At 42.5% G+C, this 22,368-nt stretch overlaps 1 protein-coding gene across 1 annotated transcript; it reads left to right on the top strand.

Annotated features, from left to right (window-relative positions):
* Positions 1–4,131: 4,131 nt before the first annotated feature.
* On the top strand, positions 4,132–21,232 carry ATAD1 (ATPase family AAA domain containing 1). Its single transcript, XM_075258515.1, has 10 exons — positions 4,132–4,201; positions 5,797–5,961; positions 6,880–6,978; positions 7,456–7,576; positions 9,595–9,795; positions 13,956–14,062; positions 15,242–15,331; positions 16,524–16,574; positions 16,960–17,093; positions 18,676–21,232. The coding sequence occupies exons 2-10, from the start codon at positions 5,800–5,802 to the stop codon at positions 18,791–18,793; spliced, it is 1,083 nt and encodes a 360-aa protein (XP_075114616.1). The 5' UTR covers positions 4,132–4,201; positions 5,797–5,799; the 3' UTR covers positions 18,794–21,232.
* Positions 21,233–22,368: the final 1,136 nt, after the last annotated feature.

The following is a 22,368-nucleotide window of genomic DNA, read 5'->3' as shown; positions in this document are numbered from 1 at the left end:
ATAGATAGATAGATAGATAGATAGATAGATAGGCAGAGAGATAGATAGATAGATAGATAGATAGATAGATAGAGTCAGATAGATAGATGCAGATAGAGATAGATGATAGATAGATAGATAGATAGATAGATAGATAGATAGATAGATAGATGCAGATAGAGATAGATAGATAGATAGATAGATAGATAGATAGATAGATGATATATAGATAGATAGGCAGGCAGAGAGATGGATATAGCAGATGTATACACGTTTGTCAGTATTTACATAGATACATCACTGAGCTAAACCATATCTGAAAAAGTAACATTTCAGCTGTGTTTTCTTCTATATTTAGACAGCTGAACACCTGGCCGTTCTCACTTCCTCATTTTGCATGGTGTCTCAGTCAAAGCCTCACAACACATACATTCTGTCTTATACATGGACGCATTCAATATGCTCTTTTTCACTATATAAGAGACGTATGAAGGATATTAAAGGCCACATTCATCCCCGTCCTTTGTGCGGTGTTTATTTGGTATATTTTACATTTAAAATAAAGCACCAGCCAGAGATCCTGCCACAGTTTCCTTCCATCCACAACATGCTCTATTCATGCCATTTTTTCCTTTGGCTTTTTTATGATTGAATTCAATGGCAAAATGCCTATACACAGCACAACCACATTTTTTTTACATACAGCAGTGATTTTTTTTTAAACATTTTTAAGAGGAAACATTTTTGGAGGGTTCACCACTACCACACCAAATAACAGAAATACACAGCACCTCCTGGCACAAGGGGAAGAACCTAAGTATTGGGTCCTAGGGGGCTGCCTTATGAACGGCCTAGAATCTCACAGCTCGGGAAGAAGTAGCCATTGGTTTTACATTTGGGCTCCAGCGGCCACTACAGGGGAAATACAGTATTACATGGAATTACAATGACATATATCAAAAGTTCAAGTTCATGGCACAAAAAGTCATTGTTTATGCGTTGTAACTCATAGATGGGGTCCACTTGTAGGAGATCCGAATTATATGGGCTTTAATTATGAAACAGTCCCTTTAAAGGGAGTCTGTAAGCAGTTTTCAATCTGCAAAACTGATGACAGCACTAGGAAGTGGTATACATACATGAGCAGTTGTTACAGTCACATCTGGGCCCTTGTATCTTAGGGTACGTTCACATGATAAATTCTGCTTCCAGAAATGGAAGCTGAATATTTCTGCTTGACCAACACAGAATTTTTCTTCCTCTCATTCACTTTAATGGGAGTTTTCAGGCGGAATCTGCCTAAGGCTAAGGCCCCGCGGAGCATCCTGCAGCAAAAAAGCGCAGCAGGAAAAATCGCGGCAGCAACACATCACGGTTGTTCCTGCAGTGTTTTAGACAGAAAGCTCACAGAGGTTTCCTCTGCAGACTTTCTATTTCAATTATTCCTATGGGGAAACCACCTGCGTTCCTGTCAGTATAATTGACAACTGCAATTTTCAAAACCGCAACAGTTTTGGAAATCGTGGCATGTCCACACCGCGGTTGTAGCCACCAACGCTGCCATGACTATACAGTATAACTGCGTGATCATTGTTCGCCACATACAGACAGGGTTTTGGTGTATGCAGCTGACATGAGGAGAGTATGTGTCCTAAGGATATCCAATGGTCCCTTTGCAACTATAAGCGATGGGATCACTATGTTGTTTTGCTTATTAAAGGGCTCTATCAGCAGACTTATGGGTTACGAGCTAAAGGTATGCCTGAATAACCTTTAAAAAGGCAATTCAGGTGCTGCTATTAGTGTGTAAAAAGACCCCCCCAGCTCGCAATGTTCTCTATGGGAAAATGGTGCTGGAGTGTGCACAGTAGGGAGCGCTACCACGCACGCGCGTACTTTCAATAGAAACCTCTGTGAATAAGCAGGAGGAGGGGGGCTTGGAGGCAGCAGTGGGCATCCAGAAGCTATGATGCTAAGGTGTGCATGCAACGCCCACCATGCACCATCAAGCTCATTTACATATCGATTACCAAGGTAATTAACAAAAACTTTTTATAAACTAATAGCAGCACCTGAATAGCCTTTTTAAAGACTATTCAGGCATATCATTAGCTCACAACCCGTAAATCTGCTGATACAGCCCCTTTAAGGCTGAGGCCCCATGTTGCGAAAATGCAGTGTTTTACATTACATGCAAAGTGGATGGGATTCTGACTAATCCCATCCACACATTACAAAAAAAATCCACAGAAATGCAGCAATTTCAAAAACACTTGGGTTTTTGTAAATCGCGAGATTTCACTTATACCAATGGAAACGCTGGCAGAGTCTGCAGAGAAGAACTCTATGGACTTGCTGTGAAAAAAACCATGCGGAAAAAATGCGATGTGTTTCCGCTGCTTTCATTTCTGTAGTGCTTTTTGGCTGTGGCGCGTTACATGTTCATATGCAGAACAGGAACACGGAGCTCGAAACTGCCCTTTGTTAAACATTATAGATTCTATCCAAGGACATTAAAGTTGTCAGCTTTTGGCTTTAGCGTCCTTCAGTTAGCCATGAGATTAGCCGCCTTTTATTTACTTGTGGATATCCCATTGCTGTTGCTGTGCAGACCGTAAGGGAAATCTGAAACTTCCCATTAATCCAGTTTGAACAGCGGTGTAGCAGCCATTCCCCTCCCTCCAATTAATATATATGTATACACTATTATTATGATCAGTTATTAATTATTATTATTATTATTATATATATATTTTTAATGTCCTACTGGTTAGATATAAGGAGAGTTCCCATCTTCTTGCTACTGAAGTACCATAGATGTGAACAGCTCATACATCACAAATCTAGCAAAAATCATGACTACAATCAGTATATACAGTACAGTACAGTACAGCAAGGAATCTCAATTTTCAGAAACATTACAGGTTTCAAAATTTACAAAGCAATAGCGCCACCTATTGGAACACTTATAATATTTAACAAAGACCATATGCAAGGTTTACTGACAAAGATCATTTTTAGACTTTTTTACAGATTTATTTTTTTATTTTTTAGATAATGTAAAAAAAAATCTGGTAATGTTAGGAGCAGATTTGTTTCCTAGTTCCCTATAGGTACTAAATGCTTTATGTCTTAGGAAACCTACAAGCGCTAAATGCTTTATGAATAAACTTACAAACCTGGATATAAGTGCATAAAACTGCTGACAAGCATGTGCCTTTCAAGCTTATTTGTGAACACTGTCCCAGGTATTGTTCTAGTAGTATACTAGGATATGACCAGAGAGACGCAATAGAATTTGTCACCTGTCTCGAGCTCCAGAAGAGTATCTTAGTTCACACGGGGACATGGAGGAGGATTTTGACAGCGGAATCCAAGTCATAATCCTCCATACAATGGAGCCCTATGTGAACAGCTAGTTTTTTTTTTTGCTAGCTTTTTTTTTCCCGCTAGCTTTTTTTTTCCGCTAGCTTTTTTTTTCTGCTAGCTTTTTTTTCTGCTAGCTTTTTTTTTCTGCTAGCTTTTTTTTCTGCTAGCTTTTTTTTTCTGCTAGCAGAGAAAAAGAAGCAACATGACCTTTCTTCAGGCGTTTTCCGCCTGAAGAAAGCAATAGAAGTGAATAGGAGGCGAAAACTGCGCTTTTTTTGCAAAAATAAGTGACACTTTTTTATTGCAAAAAAACGCGCGGAAAAAACTGACGTTTTTTCAGCCCATTCACTTTACAGGAGGGGAAAACAGCCTGGCTTTTTTTTAAAGCTGTTTTTACAAAAAAAAAAAAGCTCCAAATAAAGCCTGGCAAAGTCACAGATTCCCCATCACATTGCAACATTTTATTACACTATTGATGCAATTGCTACATGAGGAAGGACAATGCAGTGAAACGTCTTTGAGACAACCATCCAAAATTGCATAAAAGTGGTCTTGGAGGGGGTGGTCTTCTCAATGAAGTTGGTGAAGCAGGTGTCTGAAGAACTGTCACAGAGAATGTGGAGGTGGGCTTCTTATAGAAAGGGTCATCTGAAGAGGATTCACTGTCTATAATATTTGGCACTGTAGTATTTCTGGACTTATCAACGTGCAACATATAAACTACCGACTGATTGTGAGGCGGAACCGAAACTCATGAGTATGGTTTCCACCGGAAGTTGTCCCGGTGCACCCTGCAATGTGAAGCCGCTGCTTTCGCTTTTCACTTCCTGGATCGGCGAGTGTCATCTAGCCGGTGAGTGGTGTGCGTGTGTCCTGTGAGCGGCGGTCCGGTTACCCGCTCATGGCTGCCCGTGTTATCTGCTCCATTACCGGGGGAGATGTCCTGTCCTGTGGCCTGAGAAGCGGAGAGCTCCGGGAAGAGAGGGCAGTGTGCAGGAGGAAGGTCATAGGAGGCAGCCTCACATGCTGGCCACATTGTCATAGCCATACACAGCAGTGCACAGGGGCTGTGTGACCTCATCTGTCTCCTGCTCATGTAATATGGCTAAGGCTCTGGTCACATCTCATCAGGTGTCTCATTTATACACAAATAATGGCTTATAAGCTCTACCACTTCCCGTCCACCTCAGTGTCACCGTGCCTAATATATATATATATATATATATATATATATATATATATATACACACACTAATGACCGGCTAGAGGGGGAACTAGTGGACATTGTGGGATTTCATACCCTCTCCATTCTACAATGTACCTCGGGGTAGGAAACCTTGGTACGGCATAGCGATTTATATAAATGAGGTACTCGATGTGCCGTACAGTGACGGTCCCTACATAAATGTCATAATAAATATAGAGTGTACGTTACCTCAGTATTACAGCATTGTTGGCCCCTGGGCACAGTGTGATTCTTCATTGTTGGCCCCTGGGCACAGTGTGATTCTTCATTGTTGGCCCCTGGGCACAGTGTGATGCCTCATTGTTGGCCCCTGGGCACAGTGTGATTCTTCATTGTTGGCCCCTATACACAGTATGATGCTTCATTGTTGGCCCCTATACACAGTGTGATGCCTCATTGTTGGCCCCTATACACAGTGTGATGCCTCATTGTTGGCCCCTATACACAGTGTGATGCTTCATTGTAGCCCCTATACACAGTGTGATGCTTCATTGTTGGCCCCTATACACAGTGTGATACTTCATTGTTGGCCCCTGTGCACAGTGTGATGCCTCATTGTAATACGTCATTGTTTGCCCCTATACACGTTGAATGAAACTGACTAGCTGAATGTCCCACATGGTGGATTCTGATCAGCTGACAAATTCTAGCAGGATGCTTATTTTTTCGGTGTCCTGCTTTGATCTCTGCAGATTTAGGGTGGAATTAGGAGCTAATTTTGAGGTGAAAAATTCCTCTGTGTGAACATAGCATAAAAAGCTTTATGAGCGCACGCTGTACATTAACAGCCCAAGTCTACCTGCTGCCACTTCTTGTCATCGCAGTGACCGGCGCCTCTGACACTGGAGCTCTGCGGACTCCTCACTACACACTTCTATGTGTCCAGAGAGATGCGATAGAATTTGTCACCTGTCTCGAGCTCCATTAGAAGAGTATCTTAGAGTGGCTACGGCCATGTCTGATCCAGGCATAGAATACTTTGATAAATAAATATGAACCTTCATATCCGAACCTAATCTGATCCACATTTCTTGTATGAACCTATTAAAATTCATGCAGACGTGTGTGGCAGGAGCGCTAGGCAGGTGACAAATTCTGTCATTCTGGTGAATGTAGTTCTATGAAATTATCACGTGTTACAAAATGTAATCGCCTCTTGTTTACCGTATCAAATAATAGAACTTTTTATTTCTGCCTTTCAGAAAATGGTCCACGCCGAAGCCTTTTCTCGCCCTTTGAGCAGAAATGAAGTTGTGGGTCTCATCTTCAGGTTGACGATATTTGGTGCGGTCACCTATTTTACCATTAAGTGGATGGTAGATGCCATAGATCCAACCAGAAAACAGAAAATTGAAGCTCAGAAGCAGGTGAGTGGTTTATATCAGTGATGCTTTGTCCTGTCTTATAAGCAACATATGGAAATAGCTGAAAGTGTTCAGATGTTTCCGTATACTACATAGACTCCTATGGGGAGCTCCTACCAGCCCTGGCCAACCATTTCTGAATGTTGTATGGATGACCTGCTTAGATGTGATGCAGCACTTATCTACATCAACTACACCACTTTCTAGTGATTGGCTAGGATCATTAACCCCTTTCCGCTTTGCACCATAATATTACGTATATACCGCGCCGTACTATTACGTCACACTGAGCATATGGTTAACGCTTAGCACCACAATAGGACGCTAATAGGCTGTGCCTGCGCCATTACTTGTTTTACACAGCCAAGGACCGGGACCAGCCGCTGGAGTCAGAAGATAATCCAGTGGATTAACCCCCTGGATGACGTGTTCAATAGTGATCACATCATCCAGCAGTCCGGGAGCAAGATCATCGGGGCACGGCCTCCTGACTGCCTATGTATAGTTCCACTAGGAACTATTGTGCGATGTTTTGCAGTACTTTGTATTGCAGTACATTGCACTGGGGATCTGAGGCCCCCAACTTGTGGGATCACCGTAATCGTTATGTCTCGCCGGACAAAGCTGCCATGTCATTTTTAATGCAGAGTGGACGCCATAATAACAAAATGCAAAAAAATTTTTAATAGAATAAAAAATATGAAAGTTATGAATTTTGGAAGGCGGGGAGGGAAAGCATGAAATAAATCGCTGAGCATTAACGTACAAACTGCTCTGCGTCTTTGAAGGGTTAATGGCATATCCTACTAATATCCTATCAATGTTTGTGCTTTATTATCTAAGGGATGAACAATTTGGCATTTTTTTTTAATTCATATGTATAGAATTTTTATTATCTTTTTCATCGCTGTCGTTTTTCAGGCCGAGAAGTTGATGAGACAGATTGGCGTGAAGAATGTAAAGCTAACCGAATATGAAATGAGCATCGCAGCCCATCTTGTCGATCCTCTAAGTATGCAGGTAAGACTTACACCAGTCTTCTATCAGGGGGGGAATAAGGCTTCTTGATCACTCATTTCAGCCATTAAACATTATACTGTCAGGGATCGGTGGCCCTCCAAAGTAAATGTTGTTGAGTAGTAAGTGCTGTCTATGGCAGCATATGAAAGCTGAGAATATCTCATTTCTTCTGATACCAGAACCATTTTCTAGGTGGTATAAAACCAGAGATACAGCCACTTGATGTGACCATCCTCCCTTTAGCAAATGCTACAGCTCTACATACTGGCAATACAATTGTGTACGGATTTCCCTAGTAAGAGCCAAGTTATAAGGTTGCTAGATTGAAATTTAGCCCCCGTTTTCCCTGGTCTTACCCTATTTGTTGTTAGGTTATGATGATTTGTATGTATAATATTATTTACTTGCATTGGACATATGGTTTGCCTTACTTGGGGTTATGATTCTCTCACTAAAATGATACTTTGTTCCCATCAGGTGACCTGGAGTGACATTGCTGGCCTGGATGATGTGATCACAGACCTGAAGGACACTGTTATTCTCCCAATAAGGAAAAAACATCTGTTTGAAAACTCAAGACTTCTTCAGCCTCCTAAAGGTACTGATCTTCAATAGTGTTGTTTTGGAAATATAAGGTGACTTATGTTTATTTACCACAAATGGATTTGCCATTAGGTCTTATTTCTGCGTTCTACCTGCTAACGAGTTCTCGTGGAATATACTGAGGTTAGCATGGGCACAGAAGCCTTGTCATCAGCAGCAAGTATTGGCTGTAATATAGAACCAAAACCTTGCAGCGATAGGCATTTTCTCTGATGCCCACCATGCACCGCCATAGACTTTGCTGTCAGGGCTCCTATATTATTTCACACCCCGACTCTGACTCCTTCATAAATGACTGACAGTCATTGCCAGACAGAGTCAGTAAAGCTTATCTAATGCACAAAAAAGCAAGTGATTGAATTTCTATGAAAGTAACTATCCAGCAAACCATATATATATAATTAGATAAGATTAATAATTGTATAATATTATTAAAAATAATCTGCCAACTTCATTCAAAACTGGCCACAAATCTAATTCCACAACTCTGGACCCACAGCCCTGGCTGCCAGAATCAACCACAGTTTCGTAGAGGGAAGGGACACTCTGTCAGCCCAATGGTGGTCCGACTGCAATCCCAGAGTGTGGGTGGATTACCATGGTGCCATGTGCCTAACAGATTGCACTTGGGGTGAGTCTGCACCCTAAACCATATGGCAGAAAACCATACTGAAGTAGATTACGGGCCACGTGGTTTTGTAGAACTAATACTTTGCACCGTGATTAGAGGGAGTGTCCAAGACCTGAAGGCTATGCATACTATTCACATAGGACTAGTATCAGATCAGTCAGAGTCTGACAGTCAGATCTTACACCGATCAGCTGTATTGGCTGCCTGGAAGTAATCTGTAATCTATTTTATTCTATCAGCTTCTATGGAGGGGCAAAGCTGCACCTCCTGGCACCACTACAATGTACAGACTTGGATGCTGAGCTGCTTCTGGCCATATATCTGATATACAGCTCCCAGCATACAAAACAGCTGATGGGTGCAGGGTCTGGGTCCTGTGGATGGGGCACCGTTATCCATTACCTTCTGATCCTGCGCAACCCTTTTAAGTTTCCCATTTAACTGTAAGTCAGCTTATTTAGAAGATAAAACTCATTTCCTGGCCGTAGCATGCTTCTAATATTTGCTCAGTACAATTTCAGATTGTACAAGTCTCTACTGAAGGGTGGGGACTGAATAAATGAGCTCTTCCAGCCAAAAAACCCTTCTTCCACATGAAACCATTTAATTCCGTGAAATAAGATAAAGACGCTTCCTCTTCAAGGCCGCTCACTACTCAGAAGTTTTGTTACTTGGAATCATTTACCGAAAAGTGAGGCTCCAAATAAATCCATCTTGTTGTCTGCCAGAAGGAGAACAGCAGAGCGATATCCAGTGGAGCAAAACAAATACTGGCAGGACAGACTGCGCACTACTTAGAACAGAATTCACCATAAATTGTGATCTTATAAAAATTGTCTGTACTAAGGGGTTTTCTGGGGTCGGGATATGGATGGCCTGTCTGTTGGATAGGCCATCAATATCAGATTGGTGGTGGTCCAACTCTCAGTGCCCCCACCCATCAACTGTTTAAAGGAACTGCTGTGCTTTTGCTAGCGCTGCAAACTCTTCATTGCGTATATCATTCTGTCTACGTATACTTGGTCTGCTTAGTAATGGCGATGCAGGACTTGCATAGGACACATCTGCAATATCCTCCATTGCTGCTAAGTAGGTAGAGCGCAGGTAGATGATCCAAGTGTCCCTTCAAACAGGTAAGAGTCAATCTCCACTGATCTGATAGTGATGGCCTATCCTAAGGAGAAGCCATCTATGGTCCTGATGCCATAACCATCTAAAAAATTTACTTCTGTCAGGTCTAGGGGTAGCTGCTCATGTAGCAGATTTTGCATTGCTTTTTCTCAATATCGGATCTTCAACAAGGACTGAATACTGTACATGATGATCCAATGCTGCTGCGCTGTATTGTATACCATTAGTTAATATGTTCTTTATTTCGGTAGGGGTGCTGCTTTATGGGCCTCCAGGTTGTGGCAAGACCCTGATCGCTAAAGCAACAGCTAAAGAAGCGGGGTGCCGTTTCATCAACCTGCAGCCGTCAACTCTGACTGACAAGTGGTATGGAGAGTCCCAGAAACTAGCAGCCGCTGTCTTCTCCCTGGCCGTGAAGCTACAACCATCCATCATATTCATTGATGAAATTGGTAAGACATATAGGACATTAGTAAAGGTCATTGACTATTCTGTAGGGATCCCCAAAAATAAATAAGTGCAAGGGAAGCCAGGTTCAGATGTAATAGTGACTAATCAGATTTCGGCTCTCGTTTTTCAAGGACCCTTTTCCCAGAATGGGTAGGGGTCCCAGAGGTTGGTTCACCATTATCATAAAGTGATGGCTTATGTAAGTGATATAAGATGGGAGAGAAAACACAATGTGGCTCCACAGATGTGTCCAGAGCTCTGCGCACCCACAATGGCCGCTTGCTTTTGCATTGTTTATTATGAGGCAAAAAATCCCACACATTGGTGTCCAGCTGAGCCCGAGGCGTATCTAGTCTAGTGCGTATCTAGTCTAGTGCGTATCTAGTCTAGTGCGTATCTAGTCTAGTGCGTATCTAGTCTAGTGCGTATCTAGTCTAGTGCGTATCTAGTCTAGTGCGTATCTAGTCTAGTGCGTATCTAGTCTAGTGCGTATCTAGTCTAGTGCGTATCTAGTCTAGTGCGTATCTAGTCTAGTGCGTATCTAGTCTAGTGCGTATCTAGTCTAGTGCGTATCTAGTCTAGTGCGTATCTAGTCTAGTGCGTATCTAGTCTAGTGCGTATCTAGTCTAGTGCGTATCTAGTCTAGTGCGTATCTAGTCTAGTGCGTATCTAGTCTAGTGCGTATCTAGTCTAGTGCGTATCTAGTCTAGTGCGTATCTAGTCTAGTGCGTATCTAGTCTAGTGCGTATCTAGTCTAGTGCGTATCTAGTCTAGTGCGTATCTAGTCTAGTGCGTATCTAGTCTAGTGCGTATCTAGTCTAGTGCGTATCTAGTCTAGTGCGTATCTAGTCTAGTGCGTATCTAGTCTAGTGCGTATCTAGTCTAGTGCGTATCTAGTCTAGTGCGTATCTAGTCTAGTGCGTATCTAGTCTAGTGCGTATCTAGTCTAGTGCGTATCTAGTCTAGTGCGTATCTAGTCTAGTGCGTATCTAGTCTAGTGCGTATCTAGTCTAGTGCGTATCTAGTCTAGTGCGTATCTAGTCTAGTGCGTATCTAGTCTAGTGCGTATCTAGTCTAGTGCGTATCTAGTCTAGTGCGTATCTAGTCTAGTGCGTATCTAGTCTAGTGCGTATCTAGTCTAGTGCGTATCTAGTCTAGTGCGTATCTAGTCTAGTGCGTATCTAGTCTAGTGCGTATCTAGTCTAGTGCGTATCTAGTCTAGTGCGTATCTAGTCTAGTGCGTATCTAGTCTAGTGCGTATCTAGTCTAGTGCGTATCTAGTCTAGTGCGTATCTAGTCTAGTGCGTATCTAGTCTAGTGCGTATCTAGTCTAGTGCGTATCTAGTCTAGTGCGTATCTAGTCTAGTGCGTATCTAGTCTAGTGCGTATCTAGTCTAGTGCGTATCTAGTCTAGTGCGTATCTAGTCTAGTGCGTATCTAGTCTAGTGCGTATCTAGTCTAGTGCGTATCTAGTCTAGTGCGTATCTAGTCTAGTGCGTATCTAGTCTAGTGCGTATCTAGTCTAGTGCGTATCTAGTCTAGTGCGTATCTAGTCTAGTGCGTATCTAGTCTAGTGCGTATCTAGTCTAGTGCGTATCTAGTCTAGTGCGTATCTAGTCTAGTGCGTATCTAGTCTAGTGCGTATCTAGTCTAGTGCGTATCTAGTCTAGTGCGTATCTAGTCTAGTGCGTATCTAGTCTAGTGCGTATCTAGTCTAGTGCGTATCTAGTCTAGTGCGTATCTAGTCTAGTGCGTATCTAGTCTAGTGCGTATCTAGTCTAGTGCGTATCTAGTCTAGTGCGTATCTAGTCTAGTGCGTATCTAGTCTAGTGCGTATCTAGTCTAGTGCGTATCTAGTCTAGTGCGTATCTAGTCTAGTGCGTATCTAGTCTAGTGCGTATCTAGTCTAGTGCGTATCTAGTCTAGTGCGTATCTAGTCTAGTGCGTATCTAGTCTAGTGCGTATCTAGTCTAGTGCGTATCTAGTCTAGTGCGTATCTAGTCTAGTGCGTATCTAGTCTAGTGCGTATCTAGTCTAGTGCGTATCTAGTCTAGTGCGTATCTAGTCTAGTGCGTATCTAGTCTAGTGCGTATCTAGTCTAGTGCGTATCTAGTCTAGTGCGTATCTAGTCTAGTGCGTATCTAGTCTAGTGCGTATCTAGTCTAGTGCGTATCTAGTCTAGTGCGTATCTAGTCTAGTGCGTATCTAGTCTAGTGCGTATCTAGTCTAGTGCGTATCTAGTCTAGTGCGTATCTAGTCTAGTGCGTATCTAGTCTAGTGCGTATCTAGTCTAGTGCGTATCTAGTCTAGTGCGTATCTAGTCTAGTGCGTATCTAGTCTAGTGCGTATCTAGTCTAGTGCGTATCTAGTCTAGTGCGTATCTAGTCTAGTGCGTATCTAGTCTAGTGCGTATCTAGTCTAGTGCGTATCTAGTCTAGTGCGTATCTAGTCTAGTGCGTATCTAGTCTAGTGCGTATCTAGTCTAGTGCGTATCTAGTCTAGTGCGTATCTAGTCTAGTGCGTATCTAGTCTAGTGCGTATCTAGTCTAGTGCGTATCTAGTCTAGTGCGTATCTAGTCTAGTGCGTATCTAGTCTAGTGCGTATCTAGTCTAGTGCGTATCTAGTCTAGTGCGTATCTAGTCTAGTGCGTATCTAGTCTAGTGCGTATCTAGTCTAGTGCGTATCTAGTCTAGTGCGTATCTAGTCTAGTGCGTATCTAGTCTAGTGCGTATCTAGTCTAGTGCGTATCTAGTCTAGTGCGTATCTAGTCTAGTGCGTATCTAGTCTAGTGCGTATCTAGTCTAGTGCGTATCTAGTCTAGTGCGTATCTAGTCTAGTGCGTATCTAGTCTAGTGCGTATCTAGTCTAGTGCGTATCTAGTCTAGTGCGTATCTAGTCTAGTGCGTATCTAGTCTAGTGCGTATCTAGTCTAGTGCGTATCTAGTCTAGTGCGTATCTAGTCTAGTGCGTATCTAGTCTAGTGCGTATCTAGTCTAGTGCGTATCTAGTCTAGTGCGTATCTAGTCTAGTGCGTATCTAGTCTAGTGCGTATCTAGTCTAGTGCGTATCTAGTCTAGTGCGTATCTAGTCTAGTGCGTATCTAGTCTAGTGCGTATCTAGTCTAGTGCGTATCTAGTCTAGTGCGTATCTAGTCCAGTGCGTATCTAGTCCAGTGCGTATCTAGTCCAGTGCGTATCTAGTCCAGTGCGTATCTAGTCCAGTGCGTATCTAGTCCAGTGCGTATCTAGTCCAGTGCGTATCTAGTCCAGTGCGTATCTAGTCCAGTGCGTATCTAGTCCAGTGCGTATCTAGTCCAGTGCGTATCTAGTCCAGTGCGTATCTAGTCCAGTGCGTATCTAGTCCAGTGCGTATCTAGATTAGCGTCTGTATCTAGATTAGCGCGTATCTAGTCTAGCGCGTATCTAGTCTAGCGCGTATCTAGTCTAGCGCGTATCTAGTCTAGCGCCTGTATCTAGTCTAGCGCCTGTATCTAGTCTAGCGTCTGTATCTAGTCTAGTGCGTATCTAGTCTAGTGCGTATCTAGTCTAGTGCGTATCTAGTCTAGTGCGTATCTAGATTAGCGTCTGTATCTAGTCTAGTGCGTATCTAGTCTAGTGCGTATCTAGATTAGCGTCTGTATCTAGTCTAGTGCGTATCTAGTCTAGTGCGTATCTAGTCTAGTGCGTATCTAGATTAGCGTCTGTATCTGGTCTAGTGCGTATCTATCTAGTCCAGTGCGTATCTATCTAGTCCAGTGCGTATCTATCTAGTCCAGTGCGTATCTATCTAGTCCAGTGCGTATCTATCTAGTCCAGTGCGTATCTATCTAGTCCAGTGCATCAGGGTTATCTCTTGTAATGAACCGAGGCCAGTTGGACATGACCATTTTTTTTTTAAGGCTATGGCTAATAGATAAGATTTCATTCATAGAGACACAGCATATACCTTGAAATGGTTAGACTTGGAAATACTAATAACAAAACATTTTATTGATATTCCACAGCGCGTTACAATCTGAATATACTAATGATAACTTTCATTTTACAATAAAGAGCTTTATTTGCAAAAAAAATGAGCACACTTCTTTTTGTTTGGTGTGTAGATATATGTACCTGACCCGCTATTATTTGATCTCTTTCCTTCTTCTCTTTTGCAATGAAGATTCCTTCCTTCGGAGCCGTTCAAGCACTGATCATGAGGCCACTGCAATGATGAAGGCCCAATTCATGAGCCTGTGGGATGGACTGGATACTGACTATAGCTGCCAGGTACGCTCCTCTCTATTTGTTAGACACACTTCTAGTGTATATGGCACCACTAGTTCCAGGAAAGGAATCTGTCGGGTCGATTTGGGACAATAAGCAACTCACAGGTTCTTACAGACAGGGGGTCTGGTGTCCAAAATCACTCTGTTATAAAGTCATCCGCACCCACAATAAAAAAGCTTTAACTCACCTGTCCGCTGTACTCCTCACACCTGCTCAGTTCTTGACTAAAGCCAAAGGAGTACATGTTGGCTTCATTGTGCATGCCCTGTACTTCTGGCACGTGCACAGTAAAGCCGGGGTGTACGTCCACAGCTTCTCGGAAGAACTAAGAAGGCGCAGGGAGCATCAGAGATGAGGTCAGTGAGACTCATCTCTAGACAAGTATAAAGGTTTCTTGTTTTAAATGCTGGCGTAGATGAATTTGGGACACTAAACTCTCGGGCTATAAGCGCCTGTGGGTGAGTTAATGTCCCAAATCGGCCAGACAGGTTCCCTTTAAACCCAGTAGCTACATATTGGCCAGCTAGTATGATATGTGTTTGTGCTGCCAGAGAATTGGAATACCCTGCACAGCATGCATGGCTCCCCCTGCACTAAGCATACGTACAGTCTGTTAAAGGGGATGTCCAACAATATAAGAAACCAAATAATGTTAGAATTAAAGTAATACTTTACCATTTGGTTGAATTGGTAGGTGGATGCTATTATACAGATTCCCTTACCTATACAAATGTTTGTTGATCAATATTCATAAATTTAAAGGAGTTTACTGATGAACTTAACCAAATTTTAAGTTATAGAAAAGTCAAAATTTTACAGAGTTTTGGATACGACCATGAGTGCAGGAACTTTCTATGATCTGGGACTTCGCAGAAACCCAGCCATGATTTCCTTACTGTGGATAGGTTATCAGGCCGGGACACTACATGTATGGGAAGATAACCCAACCACAATAAGAAAATCATGGCTAGTTTTCTGACCAGTCCCAGACCATAGAAAGTTCCTGCATTCATAGTCCTATCCATTGGCAACTTATAAGATGAAGAACTCTCACCACCATGTTTAGAGAAAATCTATAAATCTCAGCAAAATGTTTTAATGGAAAGCATTTAAAGCACAGCTATAAATCATATTCCTCTATAATACCTAAATCAATATTTTCCCTCTGTTTTAATGCAGGTAATAGTAATGGGAGCCACAAACCGTCCTCAGGATTTGGATACTGCGATCATGAGGAGAATGCCCACAAGATTTCACATCAATCAGCCGGTACGTACAACATATATTGTAGATAGAATAGGTATGCAGGGTGATATATGCATCATATGGCGACCGCCCGGGAGTGTAACTATGGGCGCCGACATTTTGTCGGTGAAAACCGCCGTTTTTTCACTGTTTTGATTCTGATAAAAATTTGAATAAAAAGTGATCAAAGCAATAACATTTCCCGAAAATGGTAGAACTAAAAAGTACACCCGGCCCCGCAAAAAAAGAGACGCCCTATGCATCCCCGTACATGGACGTATAAAACAGTTACGGCTGTCAGAATATGGCGACTTTTAGAAGAAAAAATTTTTACCACAGATTTTTTTTTTTAAGGGGTTAAAATGTAAATAAAGCCATATAAATTTGGTATCCCTGGAATCGTACCGAAACACAGAATACAGGGGACATGTCATTTTGGCTGCACAGTGAACGCCGTAAAACCGAAGCCCGTTAGAAAGTCACAGAAATGCATTTTTTCTTCAAATTCACCCCATTCTGAATTTTTTACCAGCTTCCCAGTACATTATACAGAATAATTAATGGTGGCATCATGAAGAAAAATTTGTCCCGCAAAGATTAAGACCTCATATGGCTCTGGGAGCAGAGAAATAAAAACGTTATGGGGTTTAGAAGGAGGGGAGTCAAAAACGAAAATCAAAAAATGCCATCGGCGGGAAGGGGTTAAAATCTGCACCTTGCTCAATATTCTGCATGGAAAAACTGTAGGCTCTTTTGTGACCAACATCTTAGTGTCTACCTTGACGTTTTTGAAATTCCATACACATAAAGATTTCCATACAGTTCAGATTTGTGTATGGAAAATCCCGAGTATGTGATTCATGACTGAGGCTTTGTATGGGTGCAGTATTTAGATGAGGACAAACCGAGCACTTTCTCCTGCTATGGACCAGAAGATAATAATAGTAAAAGTGAATTGCCACTTTATCTAGTTTTACATTATGGTCATTTTGTTTCACGGTGACCATGAGTAATAAATACTCATGGCAGTCGCCTTTGTTTCCCTGTCAATGGGGGGGAAGTCTATGCCCAACAGTTATCTTCTAGAAGAAAATGACTTTTCCTGTAGTTGAGCAACTTCATCAGTTTATGTAAGACTGTCCCCATTCTCCTAGCATAGTATACAGCTGTATCATGTTTCTTTCTGTATTTATACCACATTACACTTTCTTTCCAGGCTTTGAGACAGCGAGAGGCCATCCTGAACCTCATCCTTAAGAACGAGAATGTAAGTGATATATCCGTTTTCAGTCTCTTTCTTCATACTGTAAGTGAAAAAGAATAAAATTAAAGCCTGATATACGGGGTTAATAAAAAGGAGCTCTGTAATGTTATGTATCACAGCAGTGAGGTCCTCACCAGCTGCTCAGCTAGGCATTGAAGGAACGGAGTATGCACCCTACATTACAGGCCTTTCCCTTTAAAAAGAAATTGAAAGTTCGGCCACCGACATTATTAATCACTTTTATACAAGGCTTGAGACAGATTTGTGCTTTCTTGGGGGTCCGACTGCCAGTTAAACAGTAGGTGATGGGGTTAAGCTTTGACACCTATATTGTAAGGTGTGGATTTTCTTAGTAATTTAATAAAGATTACTTCTTCTTCTGTTGTAGGTGGACACGCGTGTGGATTTGGAGCACGTTGCCGGCTGTACAGATGGATTTTCCGGAAGTGACCTGAAGGAGATGTGCAGAGATGCGGCATTGCTGTGTGTCAGGGAGAGTGTGATCACTAGCAATGAAGAGAGGTTAGTATGTTAAAACATAAAGAGGTGCCGCTGTCCTCCTTCTGTACTGTGTAAGTTCTCAGCATGGTGATGTATTGATGTTGGACATGGAAGCAGACAAGTCACAATATACAGTAGAAGTGGTTTGCCTGGTTCCGTTTATGTATATGTATGTCAGGTCCTGTCTGCTTTGATGTGTGTAGTATGGACAGTACCTGCATTCTGCAGTGTCCATAGGTAGAGATGAGCGAGTAGTATTCGATGGAGTAGGTATTCGATCAAATACTACGGTATTCAAAATATTCGTACTCGATCGAATACTACTGCTGCTATTCGAAGTAAATATTCGATTCAGAACCAGCATTGATTGGCCGAATGCTATACAGTGTATAGCATTTGTCAAATCAACGCTGGTTCTGCAGCAGGCTCGTCCTTGCTAGTCGGGAGATCTGACAGCTTGCTGTTACGAGGGAGCTTACTTTTTCTCATAGGAATGAATTGATCAGCGTTGATTGGCCAGTGTACAGCATTCGGCCAATCAATGCTGGTTCTGCCAGAGGCTCATCTGTGTGGAGGCGGAGTCTAATTTTGGACCACAGCAGTCTCCATTGTGGTCTGATCTTAGACTCCGCCTCCTCACAGACGAGCCTCCGGCAGAACCAGCATTGATTGGCCGAATGCTGTACACTGGTCAATCAACGCTGGTCAATTCATTCCTGTGAGAAAAAGTAAGCTCCCTCGTAACATCAAGCTGCCAGCTCTCCTGACTAGCAAGGAAGAGCCTGCGGCAAATCAGCGCTGGTTCTGCAGCAGGCTCGTCCATGCTAGTCGGGAGAGCTGGCAGCTTGATGTTACGAGGAGCTTACTTTTTATCAGCGCAACTGCAAGTGCTGTGCAGTTAAAGTGCATGGACCCCATAGACTATAATGGGGTCCATGCGCTTTAACTGCACTTTGCGCCTCCTAAACACTCTCCTCCTGCTACTCGTGGACTTGGTGACTCTCCTTTAGTCGAATAGTGGTTTCCCCTGAAACGAGCCTTTTTTCCCATAGTCTATAATGGGATTCGATATTCGATCGAGTAGTCAAATATTGAGGCTGTACTCGAAACGAATATCGAATCTCGAATATTTCAGTGTTCGCTCATCTCTATTCATAGGGAACTAGGCGCTATTGGTTACACTTTTAGGTTGGGTCCAATACAAGCCTGAATTTTTTGCAGCAAATCACCTGTGAATAAAGCCTTTTATAGTTACACTCTCTATAAACGTGCTGTATTCTGGGTGAACAGTAATGCACTTGGCTCAAGGCCCGAATCCTGCTCATACAAAACTGTAGGGTGGGCTAAAGGGCTTATTCCATAACCGGCAATATTAACAGGTTCCCAATTTTACATCTATTTCTGCGATTTGCTCTACAGTCAGCGGCTCCGTGTCACTTTCCTTAGTCATCCTTTCTTAGGGATGATCTGTAAACCCACAAATACTACATCTCCTTGTGCCATTGACGGGGACAAAGACCATATTCTTGTCACTGCTCTGTTCACTCTTCACATGTGCTGGAATTTCCTTTCCTGGAAATAACATCTCTCTCTATCCTTTTAGCCCCTGTGAAGAGATCCGACCAATTCAGCAGCAAGATTTAATGCGGGCTATAGACAAGATGAAGAAATCGAAAAGTGCAACAAACCAGGGGGTTCTAATGCACGTCAGCTTGGACTGAGCCTGTGTCACCTCATACTATCCAAGCTGGTGTAGAAAGGGACATCTGGTGGACGGCAGTGGTAGAGCATGGACCTTACCGGTGACCAGATTTTATGATCTTCAGCCTCCACTCTTGGACCTTAGTAACTATCATCTATTAAGTAAAGAGCCTTGTAAAGAGATGGTAACTCTCTCTAGCGTCACGTGAGCTGCTGATATCGATTGTAATGTGTTACAGGGTGCGTGTCCATATGTTTACTTTGTACCATTGTGTGTTCGTTGTGTGAATGATTTGTAGAACTTCTGAAAAGGGACTGCCGAGTATAGTGGAGCGCTTCATAGATAACCTGCAGGTTACTAGGTATTCGGTGGTCCATTCGCAGGCCATCTCTCTATCTGTACAAGGTGTCTCCATCTGTTTATAACCCAGGCCTAGCAATACTTTGGGTATCCAGCCATTTCTATGGTCTGATTTTTATCTACTTATTTGGGTCCAAGCTCAAGATACGTTCCCCATTGACTCTTCTGCGTTATGATAAAAAATATTACATTGCGTCAGATAAAAGAACAAATTGGCACCTCCGTCATATCATTGTACAGTGATATCCCCTTCCTGATATTTCCTTCATGTGATCTTCCTCTTCGAAAAAAAAAAAGATATTAACCCCCTACCATTTATGGTCTATTTGCAACCAGTTGCAAAAACTCTTGTTTTTTTTATTCCCAATATTTTCGTAGCTAGTTTGCATTTAAGCACTTAATTTTTATGTATTTGCAGAACGTCAAATAAGATTTAGCTGGAAAATTTGTTAGTTACCCGTAGGAAAGCCTGGGGATGTGCAAGTGCAATAAGGTAAGCAGGAGAGAGGGAAGACATTTCATTGGTAACACAGAGATCATTCATCTTCACCAAAACAGCAGCGTCCGCTATATACATATTGTAGAGGTTAGACTATGCAGCGCAGAGATTGTATGTCACGTCTATGGTCTTCATATATATTGACCTTTGTATAGTACTACTGACGTGTCTAGTTGTTATCATTCACTCATAGTGTCCGTATAGGTGACCGCAATCATGGTGCATCCGACCCGTGTCCATCTGAGTGGTAAACCCAAAATGACTTGCGTCTTGGTGACCTAAGTCAAAAGTGACTTCAGATTTAACCATTTGTTTGAAGAATTTGTGTTGGTCCTAAAGGGACAACAAGTCGCTGGAGTTCTGACTAGAGATGAGCGAACACTGTCCGGATCAGCTGTTCCGAACAGCACGCTCCCATAGAAATGAATGGAAGCAGCTGGCACGTACGCTTTGCCAGCGGCCGGTCGCTTAACCCCCCCACGTGCCGGCTTCGTTCATTCATTTCTATGGGAGCGTGCTGTTCGGAACGGCTGTTCCGAGCAGTGTTCGCTCATCTCTAGTTCTGATCACAATGACTCTTGGCAATCCCATGAGACTGAGATGAACAAGTATTACAAGGAGCTTGGAAACCTCCATTCTGTGATCGGACATTTATTCCCTATCCTCAGTGAGACATCCCTTTAAAAGGGTTGACCAAGATCGTTGAATTAAATGAATACCGTTCAAGAGGGCTAGAAAATAAAAATGCATTAGTATTTACTTGTATCCTCACCTCCATTCCTGTACTGCAGGGGTAGGGAACGTACGGCTCTCCAGCTGTTGCAAAACTACAACTCCCAGCATTGCATACTTGCTCTGCTGTCTTTGGAACTCCCATGGAAGTGAATGGAGCATGATGGGAGTTGTAGTTTCACAGCAGCTGGAGAGCCGAAGGTTCCCTACCCCTGCTGTACTGGATGCAGCAGTGATGTCACATCGATGGCATAGAACTGAGATAGATGATTGGCTAGATCAGTCCTGTCAACATGACATCACTGCTGCTCTGCATATAAACAGACGCCCGGACCAGCGCAGGAACCAAGGGCCGGACGCAGCAACGTATCAATACATTTATTTTTTTTTATAGCCCTCCTGAACTGTGTTTACTTAGTTCAGTGACCCCAGACATCCCTTTAATTGCGAGCCACTGCCTACTTTTCAGATGGCTTCATTCATTATAAAGCGCTACAGATTGACTTCCATCTATTTTTGCCATTCGGTTACAGGCAGCAAAACATTTTATACAATTTGCTTTTAAGGGTCACAGTCATCGCCCCAACCTTCTAGGATGAGACTCCGTGAGTGGCAGATGTGGCGGCACTCAGAGGTCCAAGAATGGGCACTGTCAATGGAATATTAGGCCTACATTATGTTGTCATGGGATGTATGAGGTTACTTGTATGACCAGATTGTTGTTTGAGACTCTGCCGTAGTTAGTATTCAGGATTTTACGTTCTTGTTTTCTGAATTTCCACCCTGAATGTATCACTGATGCTTGTACATTAAATCACATTATGTGGATTGTGACTGCTCTGCTCTTTTTAATGCAACAGAAGTTATTTGTTCTATAATTATAAAAAAAAAATTCTTTAGAAAATTATTCAGTTAATGTTTCAATCCTTTCTCTTTGGCCCCACTACCCATGAACAGGCTAGATATTATGTGTCGTGTAAAAGCTCCAACTCATGGACAAACTAAAGGCTCCTTCTAGTTTCCAAGGGCCATGACTTTATATTGCATTTAGTGCAAATGTAGATATTGATCGTTCATAAGTCACTTTGAGATGATGGATAAATGTCTGGCATGGAAGAAAACCCTGCAAAGCATCAATGTCCTCGCACAAACATTGTTATGTATTAAAGGGGTACCCACCTTTCTAACATCGATGGCCTATCCTTAAAGCGGAGATGTAGGGGGTTGGTATATGGTAACACTAGCCTCTGCCGTGACTTCGTCTGCGTGTTGTTGGCGTCGATGATCCGCCTATATTCAGCAAATTGCTGCCGTTGATGGTTTGCCTGTTCTGGCATTTCGGCAGCTCTTAAGCTGTCCTGCTGCTGAACTTGTTCCTCACACCATGCCTGTGATTGTTCTGGCATCTCAGCAGCTCGCTGGGACGCCATATAATAAGCATGTTGTTGGCGTTGATGATACGCATGCTCCAGCGTTTCGGCAGCTCTCAAGCTGGCCTGCCTCTGAACTTGTACATCGCACCGTGCCTGTGATTGTTCCAGCATCTCAGCCGCTCACTGGGACATCATATAACGAACTTGTTGTTTGCGCCCATGATCCCCCTCAGCTCCGCTTAAGGAGAACTCTGTGACTTCTGGCTACCTTCATAGTTCTCATTGTTTTAGTATTTTGCGACAAATTAGATTTTCTTTTTTCCGGCATGTTTAAAAGTAGCAAACTGCCAATTTGGATTAAAGGTGTTTCCCCATCCAGTGTGTCAGCATGTTGCCTGGAGCAGATCAGATAATATGCAAATGCATGTACAGAATGGGCTGAGGGTTAGTTGAGTGTTTACATAGAAAGATAACAGACCTGGCTTCAACAGAACCGGAGATAAGCTGATGCAGGAGCAGTGTAATATATTATGTTAATATAAATTCATAACAGTCATGAAGCCATGTCATTTACTGAGATAAAAAGTAGCCTATGTGTTAATCGAGGTTACAAACTATCTATGTGCTAAA

Source organism: Leptodactylus fuscus, chromosome 10 (assembly GCF_031893055.1).
Source record: "Leptodactylus fuscus isolate aLepFus1 chromosome 10, aLepFus1.hap2, whole genome shotgun sequence".
Lineage (NCBI taxonomy): Eukaryota > Metazoa > Chordata > Amphibia > Anura > Leptodactylidae > Leptodactylus > Leptodactylus fuscus.
This window is presented reverse-complemented; position numbering and strand designations above follow the sequence as displayed.